Genomic DNA, 14216 nt, shown 5'->3' on the forward strand with positions numbered 1-14216 from the left:
GGTTGAAAAGGATTTGCAAATCATTATATTCTGTTTTTATTTAAGTTTTACACAACATCCCAACTTCATTGGAATTGGCATTGTACAGGGTGGGCCATTTATATGGATACACCATAATAACATGGGAATGGTTGGTGATATTAAAGTCCTGTTTGTGGCACATTAGTATATGTGAGGGGGGAAACTCGGCAAGGTGGGTGGTGACCATGGTGGCCATTTCATCAGTGGCTGTCCTAGCTTCATTTAGCAAGAGCCCACAGCGTAGCACTCGCCGCATGTCACTGGAGAGTGGCATTGTCGAACATCCCTTCGGTGGATATTAGCTACTCACAAATGGCACCCTTACAAACTCCAGCTACTGCAGCATCTCAACGAGGATGACCCAGATCGGCGCACAGAATTTACAGAATGGGCAAAGCAAAAATTGGAACAGGAACCTCAGTTCACGCAGAAGAGTTTGTTCAGTGATGAGGCAAACTTTTATGTGAATGGTGAAGTTAACAAACAAAACCACCGCTATTGGTCTGACACTAACCCACATTGGATGGATCCCTCCAAGACTGTTGGACCAACAAAAGAGATGGTTTGGTGTGGTATATGGAATACAACGATAGTGGGTCCATTCTTCATCAATGGTAACCTCAAGGCCACTGGATATTTGAAATTGCTACATGATGATGTGTTTCCCTCTTTATGCACTGAAGCTGGCACGTTCCCTGAGTTTTTCCAGCAAGATGGCGCACCACCACATTATGGGTGCCAGGTCCGAGCATTCCTAGATGAACAGTTTCCTGGAAAGTAGATTGGTCGTCATAGGCCAGTTGAATGGCCCCCAAGGTCTCCCGATCTGACCCCCTTAGACTTTTGTCTTTGGGGTCATCTGAAGGCAATTGTCTATGGTGTGAAGATACGAAATGTGCAGCACCTGAAACTACGGATACTGGATGCCTGTGCTGGCATTTCTCCTGCGGTGTTGCTATAAGTATGTGAAGAGTGGGAGAAGAGGTTTGCATTGACAATCCAACACAATAGGCAGCACATTGAACACATTTTATAAGTGGTCAGAAACTTGTAAATAACTCATGAAAGAATAAAGTTACGTTGAAACCAAGCACACCGTTGTTTTTCTTGTGACATTACCAGTAAGTTTGATGTGTCACATGGCCCTCTTCCTATTGAAAAAAAACAAAAGTTGTATTCAAGATGGCCGGCTTCTAAACGGCCACCATCGTCACCATCCATCTTGAGGAGTTTGCCCCCTCACATATACTAATGTGCCACAAACAGAACTTTAATATCACCAACCATATAACCCATGTTATTACGGTGTATCCATATAAATGGCCCACGCTGTACATCCCCAGAGGTTATTGAGAATGTCCAAGCTAAGATCCTGAAGGAACTGCAAATAGAAACAGACAAACTATTGGCTTTTAACCAACGGACATAGTAATCTTCTCGTCGTGTTCGGGTCAAACCTGACCGATTTAAGACTTAACACACTCATAAATATTGTCTCAAGGCCTTATTGTCTCAAAGCTTTATGATATCCTCCACACTATGCACTTGAACATATAAAAGTGATGAATACCTCTTTCACTGAATTTTGAGTGTTTTATTCAACCTTGTTACACCTGTGGTGTTCCCAGTCAAACGTGACCACCATAGAATATGAATGGGAATGCATGCATTCACTCACTCACTGACTGAACGACCCACTGAGTGACCCACCGAACAACCAAATGAAAGACCCACTGAACAACCCACTGAACAACCCACTGAATTACCCACTAAACAACCACTGAACGACTACTAAGGAACCCACTGAACAACCCAGTGAGCGACCCACTGAACTGAATTTGGTGGTTAAAAATGTTTTTTGTGTTAATTTAAGAGCAGCTAAAACGGACCAGTCGAATTTTGACCGGGAACACTAAAGTAAGGGGCAGGAGGTGAACATGACCGGAGGGTGGAAAGGCAAAGTAAAAAGCCTTTAGTGACAGATGTAGCTATACCAAGTGATATCAACATCAGGAAAAAGGAAGACTAAAGCTTGAGAAATACTAAAGGCAGAGCTGGAAAAGATAGGGAGAGTGAAAGCAGCTATTATAAAAGCTGGAGCTCCACAGGCTAGAGTGCAATGGGAACAGTAGTAAGCAGCATTTTAAACAATGAGCCAACCCTGGCAGAAAAGAGCAGTGAAACTGAACTAGATTACGCCTAGTGATCTATAATAGCAAGTGCACTTTCTGAGCTGAGGATGAAGACTGTGCCTAGACTCAAGATAACGATAAACCAAGATGCTATTTTCCCACCTTTGCAGATGTGAAAAGTGCTCTATGTATCATCTCTACTGCCAGTGTCACTAAACCAATGAGCTCATATTCGTCACTTTCACAGTAATCCTAGAAGCACTCGGGTCAAGCATGCACGTAGAGTAAGCCCCCCATGGAGAAGAAGGCTGTAAGCTAAAATCAGGGAATCCTAGATGGATGTTCACTAGTTAACTCAGGTACAGAAAGCAGGTCATGAGAGACAGATCCGGGATCAAAAAGAGGTACAACAAGATGTTCATAACTGAGTCTCTTGAAACCACCAAATAATGGTTCACAGCTCGTTCTGCTAGGGTGAAGAGAAACTCCAGCAAAGCAGAGACAGGCTACAAGAAAGCCTATGGCTCAATTTCCCAAACATACTGGATACTGGAATGCTTGGCAATGTACAAGACTAATAGTGGACTAATTGCATTGATCAGTAACTTAGGCACGCAAGAGAATAGTCCTCCACAGTGAATTCAAAACTTTGTAAAAGATTTTGAAAATTGTAGTTAGTGATCTGGAACGTCATGCTGTTTAGGTGGACAATGTACTTGCACAATCATTCTTTTATTGAACATCTCTTTGTAGACTGACTGGCCATTAACTTAACAAAATGTGGGTTTACCTGTGTAAAAGCAACACACATTGGACATTTGTGGACCAGAGTCAGATGCAGCCAGTACAAGCAAAAGTGCTGAGTATGGAACTCTTCACTGTGACAAAAAACATAAAAGTAGCTGATGCATTTCCAAGGTATGTGTGGTCAGTACAGCACTGAAATAAAACACAAGGTAGAGCAGATAATCCTAAATGCCCACAGTGAACTCATTGGCTGGACACATTAATTGTACACACCGTGTACAGTCAACTATAAGAGGCTGAGCAATGCCATTTTAGACCTCCTCCTCTCTGGAGAATGAATCAACCTGATAAAAACCTTCTCAAGACTCACATGATTCATTATGTATATGTGGTTCATGAATGATAAAGATATAATTCAAGTTCAGATATCTTTATGAACAGGACACACAACACAGGGTTTATGTTACTGTAATTTTGTTTAGTTTGGTTTGGTTTTTTAAATTGTTTTATGTAGTCTGGTTATTCAGTTTATTTTTTTTATTAAATAGTTTTTGAAGACAATAATGGATCAAGAGTTAAATTTTACATATGTAACTCTGGACTGGTATGTGGACATTAACAAGTACAGATATGTTTTCTTTTTTATTATGTTTGCATTATATAGTCTAATAATCTGCACTAATTCTACTATTATGTACATAATCTGCATTCATAAAAACCTTCATGAGCCTATGTACATTTTCATTGCAGCTTTATTACTGAACTCTGTTCTTTACAGTACAACTATTTACCCAAAACTCCTGATTGACTTTTTATCTGAAAAACAAGTCACAACATATTCAGCCTGTCTCTTTCAGTTTTTTATGTTTTACACTCTAGGTGGTTCAGAGTTCTTTCTCTTGGCTGCCATGGCCTATGACAGATATGTGGCAATATGTAAACCTCTGCAATATCATATTATCATGAGAAAAACCACTATGAGTATTTTTCTGATCATAGCTTGGCTTGTACCTGCTTGTCATATTGCAGTCCAAGCAATAGGGAGTGCTAACATTAAACTGTGTGACTTTAATATAAAGGGAATATTTTGTAACAATGCAGTTTACACTCTTCTGTGTGAAAGATCAAGATTAATTACCATCTTTGGTGTGGTTGCTTTACTAGATCTTGCAGTACTTCCTATGCTCTTTATAGTTTTCACTTATACAAAAATATTTATAGTCTCTTATCAAAGATGTAAAGAAATTCAGAAGAAAGCTGCAGAGACTTGTTTACCCCATCTTTTAGTTTTAATCAGTGCTTCTGTGTTTTTTGTGTATGATGTAAGCATAGCTCGGGTGGAAACAAATTTTCCAAAAACTGTACGGATAGTAATGACATTACAAGTAGTTCTGTATCATCCTATTTTTAATCCATTCATCTATGGACTCAAAATGAAAAAAATTTCAAAACACCTGAAAAGGTTCTTTTCCAGGCCACAATCAATCCTTGTATTAAAAGTAAATGCCTAGTACAACATTGCTGTTATTTTTTGGCTGCAGTTACTTAAAAGACTTTTCATATGACAACATGAAATCATCCAAACTATCATGTTTATATATTTTATGTATGAACAAGAAATGCAAGAAAATGTAAAGTTTAAAACATATCACTGTTGTGTTTTTGAAGAAGGGTATTGTAGTTACACCATTCTTTCAGACAGTGGACCTCATCTCTGTAGGCAGTGTCGTCATCGTCGGTGATGAGCCCCATCAGAGTGGTATAATCTGCAAATTTGATGGTGATGTTGCAGGGATGTCAGGGGGTGCAGTCTCTGGTGTAGATGTAAGTGTACTGTTAATGTTCATGGCGTCAGTTACACGATGGACCCATAGCCAACATAACAGAGCCAGCAGTGCACGGGCAGGAATTCATTTCTTACTTAGAAATTCAGACACCTCTTGATATTTAAAGAAGAAAGGGATGGGCGAAATCTGATTGTTTAACACAAACTCTGTTTGCCAGCAACCAAGCTGCTCTCAGCATCAAAAGACTCCACCTCCAACCTAAAGAAATATCAGGAAGTAAGTTCACTTTTAAAAACTAAAGTTAGCCTACTACAGTTACTTTGTTTTAGTTGTTATAGCATGAACAACCTGCTAGCTGCAAATAATTATTTGCAGTTCTGTAAGGACTAACCTCAGCTAACACCAGCTAACAATGTTAGCTCAGTGGTGAGCAGTCTTCAGTAATAGTAATAAATCACACAACAATAGTATGTAGTTGTAAAAAGCATGACAATATATTAAGTAATCCAAAGTATTCAGAATGCACACACATTGTGTAACTTAACCCTTTAGAGCCGATCGGAGCGGGAACGCTCTGTTATGCGTAACTATTTTTAAATCCCGGTAGCACTGCAACCACGTAAGCTAGCGCAAAAAATTTTTTTGCATATGAAACCGGAGGAGTTGTACTTACATATTGTGCCATCAGCTTGTCCTAGGTCACGGTTTCCTTCCACATAAAGCTTTGCAAAAACTGCATAAAAAGCGCTTGCAGGAACAAAAACATAATATTCCAGAAACACGCTTTGCCGGTCCGATCAGCTGTTCAAAACACTTCCTACGTTGGAATAGACGTCAGCGCGAACTTTTGCATTTCCGCCATTACCTGGCCGAAACCGGAAGTGACGTCATTTTCGCGGAAATGTAGTCTTTTTTGCGATCAGGGCCTCAGGGCCTATACTGCTCTTTTTAAAAGTTATCTTTGACTTTATGACTTTCTGTGTCGTTTCTGGGATGCTTAGGACTCATATTGCACTGCTGGAAATAGTTTATTTTGATGCATATGCTGCTTTTTTGCAAATTTGCAGTATAATATTTATTTTCGTTTTTCCTGCAGTGTATAAAAATTGGTGTATTTCAAAAATAAAACTATGAAGACACTCAAAATAAATTTCCTGTGGTGGGAAACTATTTTGTGCAACTTTTTTGTATTTACAGTTTTGAGGGATAAGCCTCTTAAATTTCTCTAACTACAAATATATGTTAAAAAATCAAAAACGATTTTCAATTTTTTTGTAGTTTATTGCACTTTTTTGCAATTTATGTAATTACTATGCACTTAATGAATACATATTATTAAAATCTGGGCTATAATGGTTGTATTGATGTATAGCAACTTGAAATGCTCCCAAAAATGGCTCCACAGCATGTAAAAATATAATATAAGCTCTGGCGGACTTGGTTCTATGGTAGGTCTTAAAGGGTTAATGGAATACGCTACTGTTACGTCCCTCTGCAGCCCCTAATCATCTCAATGTTTTCAGCTGGTGCTAATTGGCCACACCTAGTCAGGTGTGGATAAAAGCATACCTGAGGCGAGCTTCCCGGGGAGCTCACTTGTCTTTGCCTTGGTGGCACCAGCCATTTTAGCCAACCTGGTATTCCATTTTAAGACAAAACCTCTTCTCACTAACACTCTGGTATTCATCTTTTATTTTATGTTGTGGCTTTTGAGCCTGGTTGTAACATAAGTGGGGGCTCGTCCAGTAGTGATGGGCAGATGAAGCTGGGCAGATGAAGCTTCAGTGCGCATGCGCCAACCAGCGTGCAGCCTGTTACAGTCGCTCCTGCGACATTGAACTGTGTGCTGTTGGACTCAGGCCGTATTATTTACCCAGGGAATTCTCTCATGTCATCATGGTGGCTGTTTATGTTCCTCCATCTGCTAACCCCACAGCTGCATGTGACACTATCCACTCTGTCATAGCCCGGTTAGAGACTCAGCACCCGAGTGCCTTTATTGTAATTTCGGGTGACTTCAACCATGTATCACTGGACAATACGCTACCAACATTCAGACAATATGTGGACTGTCCGACCAGGAGAGAAAAAATTCTAGACCTACTGTATGCTAATGTCAAGGATGCATACAGCTCCTCCTCCCTCCCCCCACTTGGTAGGTCAGATCATAACCTGATTCACCTCACCCCCCGCTATGTGCCAATTGTGAGGAGGGAACCTGTGACCACGAGGAGCATTAGGAGGTGGTCAGAGGAGGCCTTAGCGGAACTACAGGGCTTTTTTGAGGTGACCAACTGAGAAACACTCCGTGAGCCTCACGCCGAGGACATCAATGGGCTTACTGATCGTATCACAGACTACATAACTTTCTGCACCGACTCCATTGTTCCAGCTCAGACTGTTCATTGTTACCCAAATAACAAGCCATGGGTCATCAAGGTTCAAGGTTCTAGGTTCTTTCAAGGTTCTTTATCATTTGTCACATGCATAGTTATACAAGTATAACACACAGTGAAATGTAGCCTGACACGCTCCTCGACATGTGCAAAAATTGGGGGGGGGGGGGTGTAGAGGAAGAACATCAAAGGACATCAAAGCCCTCCTCAACAACAAGAAGAGGGCTTTCAGAGGGGGCAATGAAGAGGAGGTGAGGAAGGTCCAGGTGTTACTAAATGACAAAATCAGAGAGGCTAAGGACAATTACAGGAGGAAGCTGGAGTGGAAACTCCAGCAGAACACCCCTCCACACATGAGAGGTGTGGAGGGGCATGAAGACCATCACTGGATTCAGGCCAACCAACAGCAGTGGAGCTGAGGGAGGTGAGGATAGAGCTAACGAGTTGAATCTGTTTTTCAATAGATTCGACACTACAGTGTCTGCTCCCACCCCCACAACCTCACCTGTAGTCAGCCTGGAATCCAGAGCCACACCACTGTGCCAGCCTCTCTCTTCACATGGCGCTGTTGCCTCCTGTATTTTTCCTGACACCCCTCCCCCACCCATCACCTTCACTCAATACCAGATTGAGATGCAAATGAGGAGACTTCACTCAAGCAAGTCTGCTGGACCAGACGGAGTGAGTCCCCTCATCCTCAAGACCTGTGCCCCCCAGCTGTGTGGAGTCTTTCATAAACTGTTTATGCTGAGTCTGAGTCTGCAGAGGGTACCAGTGATGTGGAAGACATCATGCTTCGTCCCTGTACCAAAGATGCCACGTCCCAGTGGCCCCCAGGATTACAGGCCCGTGGCACTGACCTCCCACATCATGAAGACCCTGGAAAGGCTCATCCTGGACCAGCTGCGACCCATAGTAAGACCACATCTGGATCCCCTTCAGTTCACTTATCAGCCTCGTCTCGGAACTGAGGACGGCATCATCTACCGGCTCAATCGTGTCTACACCCATCTGGACCAGCCGGCGAGCACTGTGAGCGTCATGTTTTTTGACTTTTCTAGTGCTTTCAATACCATCAGGCCGACCCTCCTGGGTGATAAGTTAGCAGCGATGCAGGTGGATGCTTCTCTGGTGTCCTGGATTGTTAATTACCTGACAGGAAGACCACAATATGTACGTCTCCGACAGTGTGTGTCTGACAAAGTAATCAGCAACACAGGGGCACCACAGAGGACTGTCCTCTCCCCCTTCCTCTTCACCCTCTACACCACAGACTTCAGCCACTGCACAGAGACCTGCCATCTTCAGAAGTTTTCTGATGACTAACGTTGAGGTATGGACAGCTACACACTGAGGCTTTGAGCCTCAGTCCTGCCCACATTGTATTCTGTAAAAATTAAATTTTGACTGCTTTTATGACCTTTGTAGTGGGGAGAACATAGCTAGGATTTAACGATTTAACAAATCTTTTAAATCCTTTGTCCTCCACAATGCTAAATGGCTGGGAGTCCTCAATCACCATGCTAACCAGGTCTTCATCTATTTGAGATTATTCTCCTGAGGAAAGACAACAAAAACAAAGCACAAATATAAATATCACACACGTAACTTATAACAGCTGTATAATATTGTTATATCATATAGTAACATTACTGCATGCTATATTATCATGGCATTTGATGGCTCACCTGGTCTTGCTCCACAATCGGTGTTCCCCCTATTCTCATGCAAAGCTCTGTAGTGCCTAAGCATGGATGAGGTGTTGTTGTTATATCCCAGCTCCCTGGCACATAGCAAACACTTCGCCTTGTACAAAAGTAAAGACAGCTTAACATAAATTGTATTGCATCATCAGTATTATGAAAATACATCTTCTGTAGAAATTTACATACCTTGTTGGGAGGAATAAAATCAAAATGTTCACACACAGGGGAGGAAATACTCCTCTTCTTAGCTGGCTCCATTCTCTCCTGACTTTCTCTCCTCACTCTCATAAACCTCCAAACTGTCTCCAAACTGTCTCCAAACTCTCACTAACTGCAACTCTCCATCAAACACCCACATTTCTGAATGAAGTCTGAGGGGTTTATATTGCTGTCATAGCTCGCGGCAAAGTTCGAACCACTTCATGAACCAGTCACGTGGCAGAGCCGGGCAGCGAGGCTTCGGACGTCATCATTTTCAGCTCCTCCCATAAATGAAGCAAGCCTCGATACGCGCATCGCGGAAACGCCCCTCAATTACTCGACACAAGCTTCGAAGCCTCGATACAGAACGTCACATCACTATAGTCCAGGATCTTTGGACATTTTAGTGGAAACTGAATATTAGTTTGTTTTACTTTTAAGTGGGTGAGTGAAGGTGTTCACTGTGATTGAGCAACGTCCCTTTAGTAAGTGTGTTTCAGCTGGGTGGCTGTGCTGCCCCTCCATCGAAGCACTTGGTTGTTGTTTTGCTTTATTGTTTTAGTTTATTGTGTTTGGTGGTTATCCTGGGTGGGGGTACGCTTCAGAGTTTGGTAGGAGATTATATCCCTGGTCTGCTGCCTACCCTTGAGATTGCGTTTAAAGTTGCCTTGAGATCATTGTCTGGTGAGTTTTTTGTGCTGTGACCTTTAGTGTTGTGGGGAATATGGCTACTTTTGTTGGATCACTTGTGAGTGTTGTTGGCCAGGTGATGGCAATAACACTGTGAGGTGATGAGTAGGGATGGGTACCGGTATCCGGTGCCATCATGGCACCGGTTCTGACATAAACGGTAGTAACCAGACCGAAAAGCAATGCACATTTCGGTGCTTTATTTCGGTGCTTTATTTCAGTGCTTTTTTTCCTGTCCTGTGCTGTGATACACTTTAGATTCTAGCCAATCATTTTACATTTCCGAGGATAGTAGGCGGGTCCAGGTACATACGTTCTTTTAGAGCAGAGCTACAGATTAAAAATGCCCAAGGCGAAGCGGTCAAAAGTCTGGCTGTACTTCACAGCAAAAGATGCAAACTCAGCAGCCTGCAACAAGTGCTTTAAGCTGATACTGTGATACTGTGCAAAGGAGGTAACACCTCAAATCCGATGAAACACCTGGCGACGCATAGCGTTTTTTTAAAAGCTGAGAAATGCGCCGTATTTGATGCTGCAACACCTCACACCGTGCACATCTACTGCGGGTATGGTGCCTGTTATTGGACCCGGAGTTAGAAACAATCCCCAAAAACCTGAAGAGGAGAGTCCTGGCCCCTAGCCCTGCCAGTTTAGCAGAAATGATGATGGCAGCAGCAGCTGTTCTTCTCTGTGTGAGTAGCTTAATGTTATTCGTGTGTAATTTACGTTGAGTAGGCTAACCACACTATTACACTAATGCATGTAAGGTGAACTAGCAAACACCGTCGTAGTTACATGCGGCTGTCTTCTTGTTTGATGGCAGATACTCCCTTGGACAAAGTTTGTGTTTTTTCCATTGTTTAAGCACTGCTTCCAGCCAAGAGTGATACCATATATGCCCCATAGCTGCAGAAAAGGCTAACATTGTTATCTTTTTACAAAGAAACCAGCTGAACATGAGAGGTTTTTGGACAAAGTTGGTGTTCTCCATTCTTTAAGCACCGGTTTGAGCACCGTTTAAGCACCGGCACCGTTTCAAAAGTACCGGTTTGGCACGGGTATTGGATAAAACCTAACGATACCCATCCCTAGTGATGAGCCACCCTTGTTGTGATCATTGTGTGGCCATAGCTCTCCGTTTGTGGTTGGTCACTAGCATGCTTGCTTTACTGAACTTTGGAGTTTAAAGTAACTTGTTGTGGTATGAGGCCACTTGTATGTGACCATTTGTGTGGTGGAGACAACAGATCACTTGGTTGTGGTTATTTGCTACTATTTTTGGTTTTGTGTTGTAGCAGGTCAAGTAATCATTTTGAGTTGTACTGTTGTACAGTGTTGGTCACATGTTACTTTTTGTGTGTTCAGTGTGGCAACTTCAAAATCCTCATGTAGGGGCATCCATGCTTAAAGATGCCAACTATAATGTGAACACCGTGCTTCTGTTGGCTTTTACTTTTTTTTTCAGGTTTGTGGGTCAAGGACCTGAAGGTTTCAGAGAGGCTTTTAATAAATTTAGGGGTCCTAGAGGAACCCTTTTGAGGGAGGAGGTGTTACGTCCCTCTGCAGCCCCTAATCATCTCAATGTGTTCAGCTGGTGCTAATTGGCCACACCTAGTCAGGTGTGGATAAAAGGACCTGAAAGCAAGCTTCCAAGAAGCTAACTTGTCTTTGCCTGGGTGGCACCAGCCATTTTGGCCGGCCTGTGATGCCATTGTAAGATTAAAACCTCTTACTATTTACACTCTGGTATTCGTCTCCTTTTTTATGTTGCGGCCTTGAGCCGGATCGTAACAGTTACAAACTACATTTTGGGGCATGTATTCTGTAATACGTAGTGGAATACATTTTAAAAGTAACCTTCTCAACACTGAACATAAATGTAAAGTAATTTTCTAGCCTGCATTACTACAATGCTAAAACCTTGATGTTAAAACAAAGAAGCTTTCTGAAAAATGTGCGTCACTATTTCCAGTTATTTATTGGTATATTTACATCTTAAAGGAACACTTAGGTAAAAAGTTATGTTATATGCTGATACAGTTTGCTTTTCAATCCATCCATTCATTCATTCATCTTCTTCCAATTAGCTGGGTCATGGGGAAAGCAGCCTAAGCAAAGAAGCCCAGAGCTCCTTCTACCCGGCCACGTCCTCCAGCTTGTCCAGAGAAACCACAAGGCGTTCCCTGGACAGCCAAGAGACAAAATCACTCCAGCATGTCCTGGGTCTACCACAGGGCCTCCTCCTCCTAGTGGGACATGCCTATCACAGTTCGCGCTGGCAAACCGCTCCCTCATGCCTGTGTACTCCGTGCCTGCCGCTCTCTCATTCCTGCAGCCCTCCTGGGAAAACAGAGGCAGCCGTTAGTACCATTAATTTCACTGGTAAGCTCACACTCACAAACTGACAAGCTGGAGAAATGATGGGAAGTCTTATGCAATGATCCAGCTTCAGAGAGAGCTCCACCATACTCCTAAGTAGCTCCTCTGACTAGGCTTGATCAGCTGCAGGTGTGATCATTTCCTCAGGTGTGGCCAGCCTCTAGACGGGACACACCCACCAGGCCTGCCTGAAACTAGGGCTGGGTATCGTCACTGATTTCTAGAATCGATTCAATTCCGATTCCCATGGTCCCGAATCGATTCGATCCACGATTCGATTCGATTTGAATCTGGGAAATTTTGACAGTCAGAAATATTATAATTCAGATCAGTACATTTACATATTTTTGTATCTATAAAAAGGAAGCTGACACACGCAAGACTTTATCAAAGGTGTGAGCATCACAGGAGATGCCTTTGTGTCAAAGTAGCTGAAACTAAAACACAGAAAAACATGAAGGTGATTTTTCCTGGCCGGGGATTTTATAAAAATATTCTGCAGTACATCAAAAACGAAAGAAAACCATTAATCAACATATGAAAATCACCTCTGAAGTTACAGAGGTTTTATTAGAGACACGGCTAAGCATTTTGCATTTTGCATAATTTTAAAAAGTTTAAATTTGTTCAGTATTGAACAGCAGAAATGAGGCTTTCTTTTCGGAAGTAAGTGAAAGGAAACAAACAGCGTCCGACAGGCTGTAAACAACGGTAGACTTGTGCGTAACAAGCAAGCGAATAATGCAGAAAACAGATTTTTAGACGGGAAACTGTTCTTGAAGTACAGAGAGAGAGAGAGAGAGAGAGAGAGAGAGAGAGAGAGCTGTGTATGAAGTGTGATTTTTATCGAGGTGGAAGCAAAACAGGAAAAGTCAGAGGAAATTCATGACGATGTTAATTTGAAGCACAGTTTGGATCTTCTTTTGCTGCTGGTTCGGTCAATATTGTTTGGAGAGAGATGAAACTAACAGCTTTAGAATCAGCGCAAAAGGGGTGTGAACACAAAGTGCGGACCCGCCGACAGATCAGAATCAGCGAGCTGTCGGCTTTCAGCCCCGACCGTGTCCGTGCCGTCGGGTGAGAAAGGCGACATCTCACTGATTCTGCGCTGTGTGTTTACGTCTTTGTGCAGAATCTGTGTTTCTGCTCTCATTTACTGTCTTAACTGTTTGGTGGTTGTTGAAATTTTGTGAGGTTTGAGTTATAGTAACTGACGGTAAAAATTCACCACAATGAAAATAAACTACACCTAAACTTGGTTTATACCTGCCCCTGATAGACTGCAGGTCATAACTTCTTCAATCAATCAATCAATCTTTATTTATAAAGCACTTTTCATACAAAAAAAATGTAGCACAAAGTGCTTTACATAGTTAAAAGCAGCCCACCCCACCCTCCAAATCACTCCCCACACTCTCATTAACATAAATGATGTGAATACACACATATCGCGCCCCCCCACACACACACACACATACGCACATGCGCACGCTTAAAGAGTAAAAATTGGGCTGGGCTCGCATGAGCCAAGTGAGGAAACACTATAACAGGGAGCCGTCTGCACCGGGAGCCGGTCACAGACCGCAGCCTCCAGGCTGGGCAGGAGCAGGAGGAGGGAGGCCAAGGAGCCCCCCAGCCAGGCTGAGAGGACCCCCAGAAACCCAGCAGCCACAGTCGATCACAGCCCCGGTGCAGAGAGCGCCCTCTGAGGAAACACTGGAGATATGACACAATAGGATATATACAGGGTAAAATGATAAAATAAATAAGAACAGGATACAATATAAATATAAATATAAATAGAGTAAGAAGATTAAAAAATGAATAAGAATAAAATCAAGAAATATTAGGTAAATCCTAAATTAATAATAGAATAACAGGATAGAATAAATAAGCATAAAAAATAAATAAACGCTAAGTAAAAGCTAAATTAAAAAGGTGGGTCTTGAGCCTGTTCTTAAAAACATGTACGTTCTCTGCGGCCCTGAGCTCCTCCGGCAGGCTGTTCCACAGACGAGGACCATACCACTGAAAAGCTGCCTCTCCGTGAGTATGTGTCCTGACTTTAGGGAAATTCAAAAGGCCAGTACCAGAGGACCTCAGGGTCCGCGAGGGTTCGTATGGTAAAAGCAGATCTGAGAGATAAGAAGGTCCAAG

At 42.5% G+C, this 14216-nt stretch overlaps 1 protein-coding gene across 1 annotated transcript; it reads left to right on the forward strand.

Moving 5' to 3' along the window:
- The first annotated feature begins 3463 nt into the window (after positions 1-3463).
- On the forward strand, positions 3464-4411 carry LOC146650607 (olfactory receptor 13C2-like). Its single transcript, XM_085383575.1, has one exon. It carries the CDS (start codon positions 3464-3466, stop codon positions 4409-4411), a length of 948 nt encoding a protein of 315 aa, XP_085239701.1.
- Positions 4412-14216: the final 9805 nt, after the last annotated feature.

The sequence above is a fragment of the Rhamphochromis longiceps genome, linkage group LG16 (genome assembly GCF_057381845.1).
Source record: "Rhamphochromis longiceps isolate RC_006_pf linkage group LG16, R_longiceps_female_GT1.1, whole genome shotgun sequence".
NCBI classification, from domain to species: domain Eukaryota; kingdom Metazoa; phylum Chordata; class Actinopteri; order Cichliformes; family Cichlidae; genus Rhamphochromis; species Rhamphochromis longiceps.

Bases quoted from the DNA above. Each gene is read 5' to 3' on its own strand.
- LOC146650607 (XM_085383575.1), top strand. From the start codon at position 3,464: ATGGATCAAGAGTTAAATTTTACATATGTAACTCTGGACTGGTATGTG.